Below are 16,560 nucleotides of genomic sequence, written 5' to 3' on the forward strand. Positions count from 1 at the left end.
CGATACATAAACCCAGTCATTTCTTAATGAGCTCCCCTGTCGTTCGCTCCTGTGCCGGTTACTGCTTGCTGAATCTGAATAGCCATACTTAAATGACTTTGATGTACAAAGAAGAGGAAACAATTATTACCTAAACATGTTTAGGTTGTTTTGCAGATGCTTTCGAAAAATAATAAGTAGGAACCAGGATCATCAAAAGGTTGGAAATACAGACATAATCTCACCCTCTGATTTTACATATTGGGAAACAAATCAGAAGGATCAAGTGGCAAGTGGCTTATCTAAGGCCATGGGACTAGCTAGGACAGACCTGGGTCTAGAACCTAGGTCTCAATGCCTAGTTCAGTGCCCTTCCCACTGAGCTCACACTGAGCAAATAAATCTTTCTAAATTAATTCAACAAATATGTATGAGCACCTATAATGTCATGGCGCTGTTCTAGGCATTGGGGATGCTGTGATGAGCAAAAGCAGACACAGTAGCTGCTCTCGTTTAATTTATAGTCTGGTAGTGGAGGCCAAATTTAATGAACATTTCACACAAACTACAGTAAAAATGTGTCTGTCACAATTGCTGTGAAAAAGAGGTAGAAAGCAGCACGGACCTGGCCAGGGAGGTCAGGGAAGGCTTCCCAGAGGAAGTGACACTTGAGCTAAAATCTGAACAATTAGGTGAAGAGAGGCGGGAATGGCATTCCAGACAAAGGGAATAGCAGCAGGAGGGAACACAGACAGCCAACACAGCTGGAGCTGCAGGCAGAAGGGGTAAGTTTTCAGTAGCTGGATCTTTCTGGCTTTGTAGGCTAGGGAACTTTCCTTCCTTTTATCCTAAGAACAATGGGAAGGCTCTGAAGAAGTTTAAGCAGGTTATTTGCTCAGAGTGGCAATAAGAGGGGTGGAAATGACAACCTCTTCTTTTCCAAGAATGGCCTGGAATGAATCCAGGTGTCTGCCAGAGTTACAAAATACCATTCGGTTTTGTAGAGCCACATGAAGACATGTTCCCAGCCTCTGCATGAAGATACCTTTGGGGGACATCTCAAAGTGGGGCTGGCCCAGATTGCAGCCATGGACATCTCACGGGGCAACCACAGAGATAACAAAGCTGTGATCCGCTATCTGCCTTGGCTTTATCATCCCCCCTCTGCAATGCAGCAAGGGTAAGACCCTTACTATTCCGGGAATGAGGGTAAAGAAGGCAGGAGACACCCCTGAGTTTCCTCGGGCTCAGCTAGAGTTAATGAGTACACCGAAGATTTATGACAGTGGAATATACTTGGTTAGGAAGATGGAAATCAGATCCCATCTCCTTACGTACTTGCTGACCCAGAATGCTCTTTGACATGCTGCCAAAAAATAAACCTGTCCTCCCACAAAAACCTCAATTGTCCTTTCATGAAGAATGAAAATTTTGAGCTTAGAATTACCACTTTAATGCTTGATTTCAACTAGTTAAGTAAATTAATAGGTATATATCAATATATTTGCCTTCAAGCAGCTTAATTGTAGCTGGAACAAAAGCTATAACAGGGATGAAATCGGTGCAAGATTGTACAATCCCCTGGCTCTGCCTTTTAGGGAGGCTAAAGAAGAGAGAGGCGTGTATGGGTTTGTTGACTTGGGAACTCAGAGTAGGTTTGAGCCCACCCTTTTGCGTGGTCAGCCTTCCTGTCCAGAGGAAAAGTGTAGAATGGGAATGAGAAGGGTAGGAGGAAAAGATCACTGGGGAGCAGGAAAATGGGCAGCTGTGTTATGTCTCCTCATCTCTTTCCTCCCCTCTACTGGGGATGCCAGAGAAGAAATTTCTTTTTTTTTTTTTTTTTTTTTTTGAGACGGAGTCTTGCTCTGTTGCCCAGGCTGGAGTGCAGTGGCACCATCTCAGCTAACCGCAACCTTCGCCTCCTGGGTTTAAGTGATCCTCCTGCCTCAGCCCCCCAGTAGCTGTAATTACAGGCATGCACCACCACGCCCAGCTAATTTTTCTATTTTTAGTAGAGACGGGGTTTTGCCATGTTGGCCAGGCTGATCTCGAACTCGTGACCTCAGGTGATCCACCCGCCTCGGCCTCCCAAAGCACTGGGATTACAGGCGTGAGCCACCGCGCCCGGCCCACCAGGGAAGAAATTTCTAAAGACAGGAGTGGAAAGAGTTTAGAAAGAGAAGCTAGTTAGAGAGGCAGTCAGGCTTGTGGAAGAATGCTGTGTAATCCTGTGTCACCAAAGGCTGTTCTTTTCTCAAGAAGCTGAGATCCAGGATTAGAGTGGAAAACAAGAAAAACAGATACATCATTTTGTTGACACTCAGTTGCGTTGGCGTTTTGTTTTATGTGATTGCCTGCAAGACCACACTTTCAATCCCTTCCTTCAATAAGCATTTGTTATGCACCCAATGAAACACAAAACATAAAATCATCTTTAACACTCCTTCTTCTCTAATAGACCTAAAGAATTCATTGAGTGTGTCTCCCATATCCGACTGTTGTCCTGGCTGCTGCTGGGTTCCCTCACTCACAATGCAGTGTGCCCAAATGCCTCCTCTCCCTGCCTGCCCATTCCTCTGGATGCAGGCTCCCACGTTGCAGACCATCTTATTGTTATCCTGATTGGATTTCCAGAGCAATCAAAGGTAAGTGATTTCTGCAAGATTAAGACCGTATGCATCGCAATTGCTAATGGAAACCTTATCAGCCAATTATGCTTCTTCTGAGAAGAAAATGCATCTTATCATTTGCCCTCCTGTGGATGTTAGAAACACAACTTTGTGCTAATGTCTTATTTAAAGTTGTTTAGATTCCCAGACTGTCTTTCCCCCCGCCCCCAAATTGTTTTTCGGCTTACTTTTATAAAGATAAATCATGGAGTCAAGCAAGAGTTGGCTTCCCAGGCATTTCTGTCTCAAAATAATGAAGAGAAATAAAAGGCTAGAAATATAATCAAAATTCTGTGATGAGTTTTTAAAACCAGAGACAAAACAAAGGAAAATTCATTCTCTATCTAATTCTTCATGTACCATCTTTTCAACTGAAATCTCTAGAGATACAGGAAAATACAAAATGAAAACAAGAAGGCCAGTTGGGAACTCACTAAAGCACACATTGGCATGACCTACACAGGGGAACTTTGTAAATTGCAGAGACAGGTGATGTGCTAAAGGAAGAAAGTAGACCCAAGGCAGGCACCAGTCATGAGCCTGTCCAGGCAAACCGGACACATTGGTACTAATCAGCTCCGAGGAGCCAGGGGACCTTCACAGAGCTTCGGCAAGTTCTGGGAGGTCACATTGGCCTTGGGGACAGCTCGGGTTTGGGACAGGGCAAGCTGACGATGTGATAAAATGGCGCACCCCTCCCAATGATCCAAATGATGTTCACAAAAGGAATTAGGCAGTCGATTTCTAATATTTCTGCTCAGATCCGGGTTTGATTCCTAACTATCGTACTTGAGATTTTGTGAGCTTGACAAGTGTATCTAACCTCTCTGTTATTCAGATTTTCATCTGTGAAATAGACGAGGGGATGGTTGGAGAGTAATGGAGGTGATCTAGGAAAAGCCTCTGGTGCCGTCTCTGGCGTATTGTAGGTGCTCTCTCTGCACGTGCTTTCCGCTAGGAGGAGGAGCTCTGCTGCTGCTGCTATGATTATGAACTTCTGGGCGTGTATTCACGTATATCACCTCCTTTACTCCCATGCTTTGAAGAGACTACTATTATCCCCATTTTACAGATGAGGAAACATCCTAACATGGCAGAATGATTATTCTCCCTAATCTAGTTTAGGGATGGGAATGTCAGTTTCATTAAAGGGCAAGGGGGTGGGTAGATTTCTTCAGCAAATTAAGGTGCCTTCTCTTCAAAAATGTGCTTTGTTCTCTGAGCACACTCCCACTGGTGGAGAAGAGAGCACAGCAGATAGTTTCAAGGTGATGAATCATGACTTTGTAACTCTGAGATAACGTTATGCCTTTGTGCTTCCCCTGTGCTCCCTGGCAAGACCGAAGCCATGCGGGGAGGACTCCGTGGAGGGCCACAGCCTGCTGGGATGCAATGCACTGATGCCGTCTTCTTCCTTTTCAGACCTCCGTGCTGCACATGTGCTCCCTCTTCCACGCGTTCATCTTTGCTCAGCTCTGGACAGTTTATTGCGAGCAAAGTGCCGTCGCTACAAATCTCCAAAATCAGAATGAATTCAGCTTCACGGCGATACTGACAGCACTAGAATTTTGGAGTAGGGTGACACCCAGCATCCTTCAGCTAATGGCCCATAACAAAGTGGTGAGTTCACAGACGAGTTTCCCTTCTGAGATGGAATCTCAAAGTGTCCACACCACTCCTAATCCTCACACTCCCTGTTTTCACAGATCTCAGTTGTAAGGTTATATAAATGGATCGGGGATTTGTTACCTTATAAGCTGGATGTTCTGCTTGCATAAGCATTTTGATTAAAAATAAGCATTTTGATTAAAAACAAAATAATAGTTCAAGAGATCTATTGTACGCCGTGGTGACTACAGTTAATAACAATATATTCTATACTTGAAAATTGCTACGAGGAGATTTCAAATGTTCTCACCACAAAAAATAAGTACGTAAGGCAACGTACATGTTAAATAGCTTGATTTAGCCATTCCACAATGTATATCTATCTCAAAACTTTTATATTGATATATAAATATTAAAAAAGCAAACAAGTACAGTTATTAATATTTAAAACAATTTTTATTTTTTCTGCCTAACATCAAATGTATGTTGTATGAAATATCCACCTTGAAGGGTTGTTTGATGCTATAATGTCAGAGGGTTAGGAGTGAGATTCATATTACTTGAGGATTGCAAAGCAATTTAGAAAAACCTTAGCCAATTGGGTAATCTATTTGTGGTGGTTTAAGAGTAGACTGACTACAGGTGTTCATTCCACTCAGGCCTCAAAGCCTGAAAAGAGCCTCACCTTTTCAAGCTGCCTTATAGGGACCTATGCTCCCCAGTCTTCAAATCCAGTACTGTTGAATGTAGACGGCTACCAAGAGAGGGGCTGTTCCAGAGCTCATTGGAAAATGTCTGGGGTATGGCTAGCCTAAGCCCACTTCATTGAACCAGTGTGGAGTATTCATCCTGGAGTCAAGGTTGGAGGATATATGGAAGGAATTTACAAGGGAGTCCTTTGGTTCTGACTGTGTATTGGAGGAGGACTCTCAGCTGGGAAAGCTGCAACTAGCGTCTTGTTATGGGGACACCATCACTAGAGTTCTTGTTTGTGAGGAGCAGGGGACCTGGAGGGACACCATAATGATGATTCCAGTGTACCCCGAAACCCAACACTACACTGCCCACAAAAGGCATTCAGGAAATTTTTTTTAATTGATAGAATAATAGTCTAAGAAGTATTTTCTTTTGGTTCTTAATTAGAAAGGGGATGGTATATTTCCTTTAGTGAAGCACTTTGTTCTTTAGAGATGCAAATGATACAGGTAATTCTATGTGTAGAGAGATGTCTTAGTTCAATTTAAAGGAAGTTTATGTGAAAATCTTAGCATTTGAATAGTTCTGTTATGGAAAATAATTAACATTTATTGGATCACAGATTCTAGGACTAATGAAGAATTTGGAGATCAAACATTCTATTCTGTTATTTCACAGATAACAAAACTGAGGCCTTACACTTAAGCTAGAGATTAAAAATGTTCCTTCTATCATTAGTTTTTTGATACCAAGAAATACCTCTCCTCCAAATCACTCTCCATATTTAAATGTTACAAATGAATTTGTTGCACATGAATTTTATGCAAATGATGTTACAAAAGAATTTGAATTAAATTCATTCTGAAAATTTTGTTAAACCATATAAGCCAGTCTGGTAAAATCTCCCTGGAATATTTAAAATCCAGCCGTAGGAATTTCTCATGAGGGACATCACCTCTACTGTCTTTGAACTGTCGTAAGCATGGCTACATTGTCCCACGGAGAATAAAGCCTCGGAAGCAGATCTGCAGTAAATTAAACAGTTATTGCCGATGAAGACACTGTGTAGAAAGGATCAAGATTGAGAAAGGATCAAGATATTACTGGGGAACACTGATGTGAAAATTACCCTATTCTAATGTAAATCCCCTTAGCTTGCAAAAGATATCCAGAAAACCAAGGAAAATAGTCTGTAACTGTCTGACTTTGTATCTGGTGCTTTCTCTAAGACAAATTAATTTAGTTTCAAATAATATTATTTTAAATCATTATATGGTGTATAAAAGTAATTCAAGCATTTGTCATCTCCCCTCCCTGGGTACCCTCCTCTCAAACAGACTAGTGTGATACAGAACTCTTACACCCAAAGAGTTCCGTAGTTAGAAATGAAGGCAACAGAGGCCATTTATCCCCTGGTGTGAGTCAGTGCAGTGCAGATTAGTGAGATCAATGCCTGAATTCCATTGGCAGCCCTGAGTTGAATGAGGGAGGCATGACAATTACCAAGCCTCTGGAGCTTTTTTAAAATTCTTTTTCTGGTTTGAAGTTTCAGAGGTGAATGAACACCACTGCCAGTGGTCTCCTATGGTCATTACACAGAAAGACCTCATGGGCGCAGGACATCGGTCTTCTGCGGCTGCAAACTAGTTTGCAAGGTTTCTATATCACTGGAAATGGAATTAACTTTCATGTTTGTTGTTTCAGATGGTAGAAATGGTGTGTCTCCATGTGATTAGTTTAATGGAGGCATTGCAGGAATGCAATTCGACCATTTTTGTCAAGGTAGGAAAACCTTATGATTTTTAAAGACCATTTCTTACTGCTAAAAACAAATGTGGATTTATGTTGAAGGTACTTTCTGAAGAGAATTAGTTTTAACATTCAGAGTTGGGGCTGGAGAATTCAGGCTCCTATAACAACCCTTTACCAAATGGTTATTGCATTAATTTTGCTCTTGGTCTACCACTGTGACCAACTTTACGTGGGTTAAATCTATCAGACCAGGCCAAGCATGGTGGCTCATGCCCATAGTCCCAGCATTTTAGGAGGCTGAGGCAGGAGGATTGCTTGAGCCCAGAAGTTTGAGACCAGCCTGGGCAATATAGTGAGACCTTGTGTCTACCAAAAAACAAACCAAAAAAAAGGTAATACAAGTGCTGAAAATATTACTGGGGAATATTGATGTGAAAATTACCCTTTTCTAATATAAATCACCTTACCTTGCAAAACATATCCAGAAAACCAAGGAAAATAGTCTGTAATTGTCTGACATGGTATCTGGTGCTTTCTCTAAGACAAATTAATTTAGTTTCAAATAATATTATTTTAAATCATTATACAGTGTATAAAAGAAATTCAAGCATTTGTCATCTTTGAGAGGGTACCCTCCTCTCATCAGAAACAGACTAGTGTGATACAAAAACGAAACAGTAGAGAACTTGGTTTCCCACTCCGTTTTATCTTTCTGCCTCCCCTCTTTTTCCTTTCCTTCCTATCATTCCACCTCTTTGTCTCTCTGATCCTTCTTCCTCTCCTTGTATCTCTTCTTGTATTTCTTTATCTTTCACCTCTATATTCTATTATCTTGGCCACTGTCACCAACCACCATCACCACCCACTAGTGGGCATCAACTTGGAACCTTATAACTTGCTGTTTCATTCCTTGGTTAACTCCACTCTTCAAAAAAGAACATTTGTCACATTCACTCACACTATGCTGAAGAAAAGCAGCCCATTTTCAGGGAAAACTTGACTGTTCCCAGAACAGAACAAGATCATTGGTTCAAATGGGTTAGATATATGATATGTAGCTTGATAATAGCAAAAGTCAACACTGTTGGAGTGCAGTGGTGCAATAATATACATATGGCAAATGGTACATATTTAAAACGTGCAGTTTGGTAAGTCTTGACTTACATTATGCCATGCACCATGATCAAGACAATGAACATATCCATCACCTCCAAAAGTTTTTTCAGGCCAGACATGGTGGCTTATGCCTGTAATCCCAACACGTTGGGAGGCTGAGGTGGGCAGATCACTTGAGGCCAGGAGTTCAAGACTAGCCTGGCCAACATGGTGAAACACCATCTCTACTAAAAATACCAACATCAGCCAGGCATGGTGGCACACACCTGTAATCCCAGCTACACGGGAGGCTGAGGCAGGATAATCGCTTAACCCGGAAGGTGGAGGTTGCATTGAACCTAGATTTTGCCACTGCAGTCCAGCCTGGGCAACAGGATAAGACTTTGTCTCAAAAAAAAAAAAAAAAAAAAAAAAAGCAAACAAAAAAAAAACCAAAACTTTTTTCATACCCCTTTATAATCCTTCAGTTGGGTTACTCATCTCCCTGTCCCCAGATGACTACTGACCTGCTTTCTGTCACTATAGATCAGCTTGCACTTTCTAGAATTTTCTTTACGTGCATTCATACAGTATATACTTTTTTTTGCCTTCTTTCACTTGTAATAATTATATTGCGATTAATCCATGTTATTGCATGTAGCAGGGGACAATTACTTTTTATTTCAGGGTAGTAGTCCATTGTATGAATATACCACATTTTCCTTATTCATTTATCAGTTGTTTGACATCTAGGGGGTTTCCAGTTTGAGGCTTTTACAGATAAATCTGCTATGAAGAGTCATGAAGATGTCTTTGTGTACATATATGTTTTCATGTATGTTGGGCAAATACCTAGGAGTAGAATGTCTGGGCCATGTGACAGATGTATATTTACCTTTAAAAAAATTGTTTTCCAAACCATTTTCCAAAGCTGTTGTGCTCTGTTACATCCAGTATATGAACAGTGTATGAGCATTCCCAGTTCCCCCACATCTTTGTCAACACTTGGCATAGTCAATCTTTAATATTAATTATTCTAAGAGTTGTGTACTGGTATCTTGTTGTGGTTTTAAATAGCATTTTCCTGTTTGCTAATGACATTAAGCATCTTTTCATGTACTTATTTGCTGTCCATATGTCTGCTTGGTGAAGTATCTGTTAAAATTATTTGCCCATTTTTTATTGGGTTGGGTTTTTTCCTGATTACTGAAGTTTGAGATACAAGTCCTTTATCAGGTATGTGATTTGCAAAGATTTTTCTCTGTGGTTTGTGTTTGGAATTTTTAATTTTGATGAAGTACCATTTACCAATTTTTTTCTTTTATGAATCATGCTTTTGATGTTGTATTTTAAAAAATCTTTGCCTAGCCCAAAAATAATCAAGAGTTTTATTTGTGTTTTATTCTAAGTGTTACCTATGTTTTCACTTGGGTGTTAGTTTACATCTGTGATCTATTTTGAATTAACTTTTGTATATGGTGTGAGGTGTGGATTGAGGTACCTTTTATGTATATGGATAGTCAGTTATTCCAGCATCATTGTTAAAAATACTATACTTTCTCCGTCAAATTGCCTTTGCACTTTTGTCAAAAATCAAATAACTATACAATTCTATTTCTGACTTCTTGATTCTGTCCCATTGATCTCTATTTCTTTATTTTTATTTTTATTTTTTTTCCTGAGACAGAGTCTCACTCTGTCACCCAGGCTGAAGTGTAATGGTGCAATCTCAGCTTACTGCAACCTCCATCTCCCAGGTCCAGGTGATTCTCCTGCCTCAGCCTCCTGAATAGCTGGGATTATAGACACCTGCCACCACACCCAGCTAATTTTTGTATTTTTAATAGAGACAGGGTTTCACCATGTTGGCCAGGCTGGTCTCGAACTCCTGACCTCAGGTGATCTGCCCACCTTGGCCTCCCAAAGTGCTGAGATTATAGGTGTGAGCCACTATGCCCAGCCAGATCTCTGTCTATTTTTGTAACACACTGTCTGCGTTACTATAGCTTTATAATATTCATTGAAATCAGGTAGTGTCAGTCTTCTAAATTCATTCATCTTTTTCAAAGTTGTTTGGCTATTCTAGGTCATTTGCAGTTTGAGATAAATTTTAAAATTGGTTTGTCAATTTCTACAAAAAGATTGTTAGGGGCTGGACACAGTGGCTCATGCCTGTAATCCTAGTGCTTTGGAGGGCCAAGGAGGGAGGATTGCTTGGGACAAGGAGTTCAAGACCAGCCTGGACAGCCTGGCAGCATATTGAGACCCAGTCTCTACCCTGCAAAAAAAAATTTTTTTAATTAGCTGGGTATGGTAGCGCATGCCTGTAGTTCTAGCTACTTGGGAGGCTGAGGTAGAGCACAATGATTTGAGACTTTTCTTTTCTAATATAAGTGATTAGTGCTATAAATTTTCCTCTAAGCACTGGTTTAGCTGCATCCTACAATTTGGCATGTTGTGTTCTCATTTTTATTCAGTTCAAAATACTTTCTAACTTCTCTTTTGCTTTCTTTCTGGCATTGATTATTTAGAACTATATTGTTTTACTTCCAAATATTTAAAGATTTCCAGAGATTTTTCTGTTATGGATTTGTAGTTCTAATGTATCAGAGAATATACTTTATATAATTTGATTCATTTTAAATTATTGAGACTTGCTTTATGGCCCAGAATATTGTGTATCTTCATAAATGCTCTGTGTGTACTAGAAAAGAATGTGTCTTCTGCTGTTGTTGCTTGGAGTTTCCTAAGTAAGTTAGTTCAAAGTTTTTGATTGTATTGCTCAAGTCTTCTATGTCCTTCTTGTTATGTCTGTCAACTTATTCTATCAATTATTGAGAAAGGGGTATTGAAATATCTCTGAATGTGGATTTATTTTTGCTTAATGTATTATGAAGCTCTGTTATTAGGCTTATAAGTCTTTAGGATTGCTATATTTTCCTAATGAATTGAAATTGTAAAATGTCCCTCTTCATCTTTGGTAATATGTTTAGTTTAGTTTTTTTTTTTTTTTTTTTTTTTTTTTTTTTGATATCAGGTCTTGCTCTGTCACCCAGGCTGGAGTGCAGTGGTGCGATCTTGGCTCGCCACCACCTCTGCCTCCCGAGTTCAAGCAATTCTCGTGCTTCAGTCTCCTGAGTAGCTGGGACCACAGGTGCCTGCCGCCATGCCCAGCTAATTTTTGTATTTTTAGTAGAGACGGGGTTTCACCGTGTTGGCCAGGCTGGTCTTGAACTCCTGACCTCAAGGGATCTGCCCACCTTGGCCTCCCAAAGTGCTGGGATGACAGACATGAGCCACCGTGCTCAGGCTGAAAAAACTTGGAGGTGATGGATATGTTCGTTATCTTGATTGTGGTGCATGGCATAATGTAAGTCAAGACTTATCAAACTGGGTGTTTTAAATATGTACCATTTACTATATATGTATTATTGCACCACTGCACTTGAACAGTGTTGACTTTTGCTATATCAAATTACTAAATATTACCCATCTTTGGTAATATTTACTAATGAAACAGTCCAGCTTTCTTTTGACTAATGATAGGATGGTACATATTTTTTTCATCTTTTTACTTTTAACCTATCTGTGTTTTTGTATTTAAACTGCATTTCTTATAAGCAGCATAAAGTTGGATGTTGCTTTTAAAAAAAATGCAATCTGACAGTCTCTTCCTTTTGATTGAGGTTTTTAGATCATTTTCATTTAATGTGTTTTGTGATATTGTTGGGTTTAAATCTATTATCTTACTGCTTGTTTTCTATATTTCACATCTGTTCTTTGTCTCCTGTCCTCTCTTTTTGTGCCTTCTTTTGGATTAAGGTTTTTATGATTAAATTTTGGATATAATTTCCTTTTCTTTGTCTAATTAAGATAAACTGAGATGGCAACTAAGATAATTAACTTGAGAACGTCCTTCTTTTCAAACATCAGCATTTAGTGCTCTAAATTTCCTTTCAATACTGTTTTAGCTGCTTTCCCCCAGATTTTGAGAGATTCTCATTTCCATTCAGATCAAAATGTTAATTTCCAGTTTGGTTTCTTCTTTGCCCCTTAAGTTGTTTAGAAGTGTGTTTTTTAAATTATCTTTTAGCTGTATGTCTTTATTGTTGTGTTAGTGGTTGATTCAGAGTTTATAGTATATATTTTTAATCACAGTCTGCCTTCAAGGAATATTATACCACCTCATATATTGTATAAGAACTGTACAATAATATACCTCCATTTCCCACCTCCTGACTTTTTGCTATTATTGTCGTACATTTTCTATATATTTTATAAAGCAAATCATACATTATTATTTTTGCTTTAAACAGTTGACTATCTCTTAAAGAGACTTTAAACAAGTTTTATGTTCAGTTATATTTGCTATAATTGCCATATTTATATTTGCCATTTTAGTGCTCTTCATTTCATTCCATAGATCTAAACATTCATCTTTCATCTTTCCTTCTGCCCAAAGGATTTTCTGTAAAGTCTCCTGTGCAGGTCAGCTGGTGATTAATTGTTTTAGGTTTTGTATGTTTCAGGAGCTTTATTTTGCTTTCAATTTTGAAAGACAGTTTCACTGGGTATTGAATTCTAGATGGATGGTTTCGGAGGTTTTTTTTTTTTTTTTTCAGTACTTTAAAGATATTGCTCCTCCATTGTCTTTTTGCTTATATTGTTTCCAACAAGAAATCTGTCATTCTTATCTTTTTTGTCTGTATGTGATATGTCTTTTTTCCTCTGTTGTCTTTGCCACTATGGTTAAGCAATTTGATGATGCTATGCCTTGGTAGAGTTTTCTTCATATTTCTGGTGCTTGGGTTTGGTGAGCTTCTTGAATCTCTGGATTTATAATTTTCATTAGATTTGGAAAAATATCAGCCATTGTTTCTTCAAATATTTTATTCAGTGCCTCTACTCAACATGCCCAATCTTTCTTCTACCTTCTTGACCATATTGAATATAGTTATCATAACTGTTTTAATGTCCTTGTCTATTAGTTCTGTTATCTGTGTCATTTTTGTTTTATTTTCTGTTAATGGATTTTTCTCCTCATTCATGTGTTTCTTTTGTTGTTGTTGTTTCTTAGCATGCCTGGTAATTTTTTATTGTATTCTTGACATTGTTAATTTTACTTTCTTGGGTGATGGATATTTTTATGTTCATATAAATATTCTTAAGCTGTATTCTGTGACATAGTTACATAACTTACAAATATCTTTATCCTTCTGAGGCTAACATTTAAGCTTTGTTAGGTATTGATCAGAGCAGCAATTTTTGTGGGGCACGTAGTTCTTCACTGCTGCTGCTGTATACCACTATCCTTATCAGTACTCTCATGATGTTCTATAAGTTATAAGATTTTTCCACTCTGACTAATAGGAACACAAAATATTCTTGGCCCTATATAATCACCAGGGGATTTTTTTCCTTCTAAGATTTTCAGGTTGTTTTTTCTCCAGCGTTGGGTAGTTTTTATAACTTTCATGTACTGGTCAGCACTCAGCTGAAGACTCAGGGGGATCCCTTTTCAGATCTTTGGAGTTGTCTCTCTCTCTCTGTAGATCTCTCCTGTCCAGTACTCTACCTTGAAAACTGTAGTCACTTTGACCTCCCAGGGCTCCTGGCTACCTCTCCTCACTCAGGAAGACTGCCAGGCTCCACTTGCATTCCTGCTGCCAGTGCTACTGCCTGAAAACTCTCTCTAGGCAGTGAGCTGGAATACCTGCAGGACTCACCTGGTTTGTTTCCTTTCCCTCAGTGATCTCTGTCCTGCACTTCTTGATGCTCAATACCTGAAAAACATTGTTTTTTATAGTTTGTCTGGATTTTTAGTTGTTCCAGGCAGGAGGGTAAATCTGGTCTTTGTTACTCCATCTTGGCTGAAAGAGAAAATTTCATCACCAATTTTAATTTTGAGGGCTGGAATAAGCAGGATTGAAATGAGTACAGTCCAACCAGGCAGGAAGTCTTCCATTTGTTCTGTAGCATGAACCAAGATAAGAGGAAGGGTATCACTTTTATTCTTGTGAAAACCTATTTTTTAAATGTCCTTCAGTTTTCAGGATATTGTTTTTGAAGAGGGGGGTAGAAAAAAAAGCCCAACCAACTTTACTCCATCATAACATTGCAGAGCCCAAAATAAATCACATCTAATTCTTACTGACAGATTTGTAGGAACCACTAGCAAAAGAGAATGAAAATGAAAGTTATTCAATAAGTCAAATTAACATTTCTGAAATAGGATGATGGCTGGGTTATATAACGTCATCAATAATGATGAGCTTTAACTGGACACCTTTAGTCACGTGATTTGCAAATCACAAACCTGAAGGTCCCTTGCAGGTATATTTTAGAATCACATGGTCATAGATTACATCAATGGGGAAATAATAAAGACCCTTTTAGACCAACATTACTATTCCCCTTGCTTGCTTCACATGGACGCTTAGCCACAGTGGCAGCACTGGGAAAGGTATCCTCCCAGGGACAGGGTACTCAGTACTCCCTGACGCTACTCTTCTCAAGTCCCTCACAATTCTTAACAGGAGGTTAGTTTGGGTATTTCCCAAATATCAAGAGGCGTATGGGCCCACTTCCGTATTAAATAGTCAAAGGTCAACAAAGTCTGTAGCATCAGGACCCTCCAGGGCTTGCTTTTTGCTGTGCAGAAATTATAGGGGGAGACAGTTAGACTAGATAAATATTTTTTTCCATTCAGAATGTCTAGAGGAGCCAGTCCTAGTAAGGGTCAGAGGGCACAGCCTTATCTGGTACCAATCTTTGTAATCCCACAGTTTTGTTATGAGGGTTGGGGGACGGGGGAGGCATGGAGAGGGTGGCATCTTCTGATATTTTCAGCTTTAGTCTCATTACACTTTCTGATACACACCATACTCCATTTATAAACACAGTATTCATGTTAGAGACCAAGTGTTAGCTAGCTGCAACAGAAACACTACGTTTAGGAATGTTTAGGAGTAAATGTCAATAGAAGTCAAATTAGCGAATTTTATACATCAACAGAATGTTAAAAGTCAAACAACAGCCAGATTTAGCCTTGGGAACAAAAACGGGGAGAGAAATGCAGCTTATCACTTCACCAAGTTCATTTTAAAGAAAATGTGATGAATTCAGTGAAACCAGCAGCTTATGGCTATGACTAACTTTGAACTCTGAGGTCATTCACATACTGTCCCCCATCCCAAAAAGCTCTCCTTCTTCTTTGGTTTTGTTCATTACATCAGTGTCCCCCAGTTTGCCCAGGTTAAAACCTCTACCTCTTCTTTGACCTTTTCCTCACTTGAAAGAGCAGACTCATCCTCAGATCCTCAAGATTTGTCTCTGCAGACAGAATCCTTCCCCATCCCCAGAAACTGTCCCTGGTCTTCTCTGGACCATTGAGGCAACCTCCACAGTGGCTCTTGCCTCCATTCCCTGCCTCCTTCTTCACCCTAATCTGCAGGCTGCTGCCACAGTGATCTGTCTGGAGCACTGTTCTGCTCATGGTGAATGGAGTATCCCCTCTTCGGAAGTTGTATTGAATTTGGAATAAAATTCAGATCCCCTAATTTGGCATTTAGGGCCATCTGGTGGGCTAAGGGTGTGAAGGCCTGGCCTGTGCTTTTCTAAACTTGTTTTTCATGGCTGTTTTCTAAGAGCCTCACATGTCAGCATCACGTGACTGTCTCCCCTCCCCGACTCTCTGCACACTCCCACCAATGAGCTTCGCCATGCCTTCTCTCTGCTTCCTGGAATGCCCTTGTTCTGGCTTCCCAGGACTACCAAGGTATTACAGTCTGGGTGGTTCAACCAACAGAAATGTATTCCCTGGACGTTCTGGAGACCAGAAGACTGAGATCAAGGTGTCGGCAGGGTTGGTTTCTTTTAAGGGATTGGAGAGAGAATTTGTTCCAGACCTGTCTCCTAGCTTCTGGTGGTTTGCTGGGTCTTTGGGGTTCCTTGGCTTGTAGGTCCCTGTCTTCATCTTCACATAGCATGCTTTCTGTGTGTTTGTGTGTATGTGTCTAAACTCCCCTTTTTATAAGGACACCAGTTATATTGGATTAGGGGCTCACCCTACTCAAGTATGACCCCGTCTTAACTAATTTACATATTCAACAATCCCATTTCCAAATAAGGTCACAGTCTGATGCAGTGCAGATTAGGACCTCAATATAGATTTTAATGGGGCACAATTCGATCCATGACAACACTACTCCTTTATTTGAGTGGAGGGTTGGAAGGAATATGGAGCGAAATGATATGATGCATATTGGTGTATTAAAGATCTGAGAAGTACTGAAATATAGAAACTAACATTTCCAAACCTATTGGATCGGAGTCCCCCTCCACCATTTAAAAGCTCTCCAAATTAGAGTGCCATGGGACACACTTTGAGGAATGCCATATTCTGTCTCCGACTTCTGGATGCACAAGGCCATGAATATTTACTTAGATTCTAAAGGACTGAAACACAGAGGAGGGCCCAAAGCAGAGAGAAGGAGCAGCTTCTGGAGGTCCTCAGGCCAGGGCACCTATGACCTCCTCCCAGGAAGGACCACATCAGAGGGGTTGAGGGCCTGTCAGAGAGGCAGCAGAGGGCCAGGGTTCTCCAGCAGGGACTTGCTGCTTGGCTGTGTGTACTCCCACACTCCGCAGACACCCGGCTCCGTCTTGCTGTATTACACCTTCCAGATCGCAGCCAGGCATCTTGGAGTGGTCTTTCTCGCTCACTTAAGTGTTCCATCCACTGACCAGAGATATTTTCTTA

At 40.0% G+C, this 16,560-nt stretch overlaps 1 protein-coding gene across 12 annotated transcripts in view; it reads left to right on the forward strand.

Annotated features, from left to right (window-relative positions):
* UNC79 (unc-79 homolog, NALCN channel complex subunit) overlaps nucleotides 1-16,560 on the forward strand; it is a 277,012-nt gene that overhangs the window by 256,812 nt on the left and 3,640 nt on the right. For all 12 annotated transcript variants that reach the window (XM_055361283.2, XM_055361282.2, XM_063698138.1 and 9 more), the window contains 4 exons: nucleotides 984-1,159; nucleotides 2,438-2,624; nucleotides 4,071-4,268; nucleotides 6,657-6,734. In XM_055361283.2, the coding sequence (XP_055217258.2) occupies nucleotides 984-1,159; nucleotides 2,438-2,624; nucleotides 4,071-4,268; nucleotides 6,657-6,734 (639 nt within the window). The remainder of the gene's footprint in view (nucleotides 1-983; nucleotides 1,160-2,437; nucleotides 2,625-4,070; nucleotides 4,269-6,656; nucleotides 6,735-16,560) is intronic.

The sequence above is a fragment of the Gorilla gorilla genome, chromosome 15 (assembly GCF_029281585.2).
Source record: "Gorilla gorilla gorilla isolate KB3781 chromosome 15, NHGRI_mGorGor1-v2.1_pri, whole genome shotgun sequence".
Classification (NCBI taxonomy): Eukaryota; Metazoa; Chordata; class Mammalia; order Primates; family Hominidae; genus Gorilla; species Gorilla gorilla.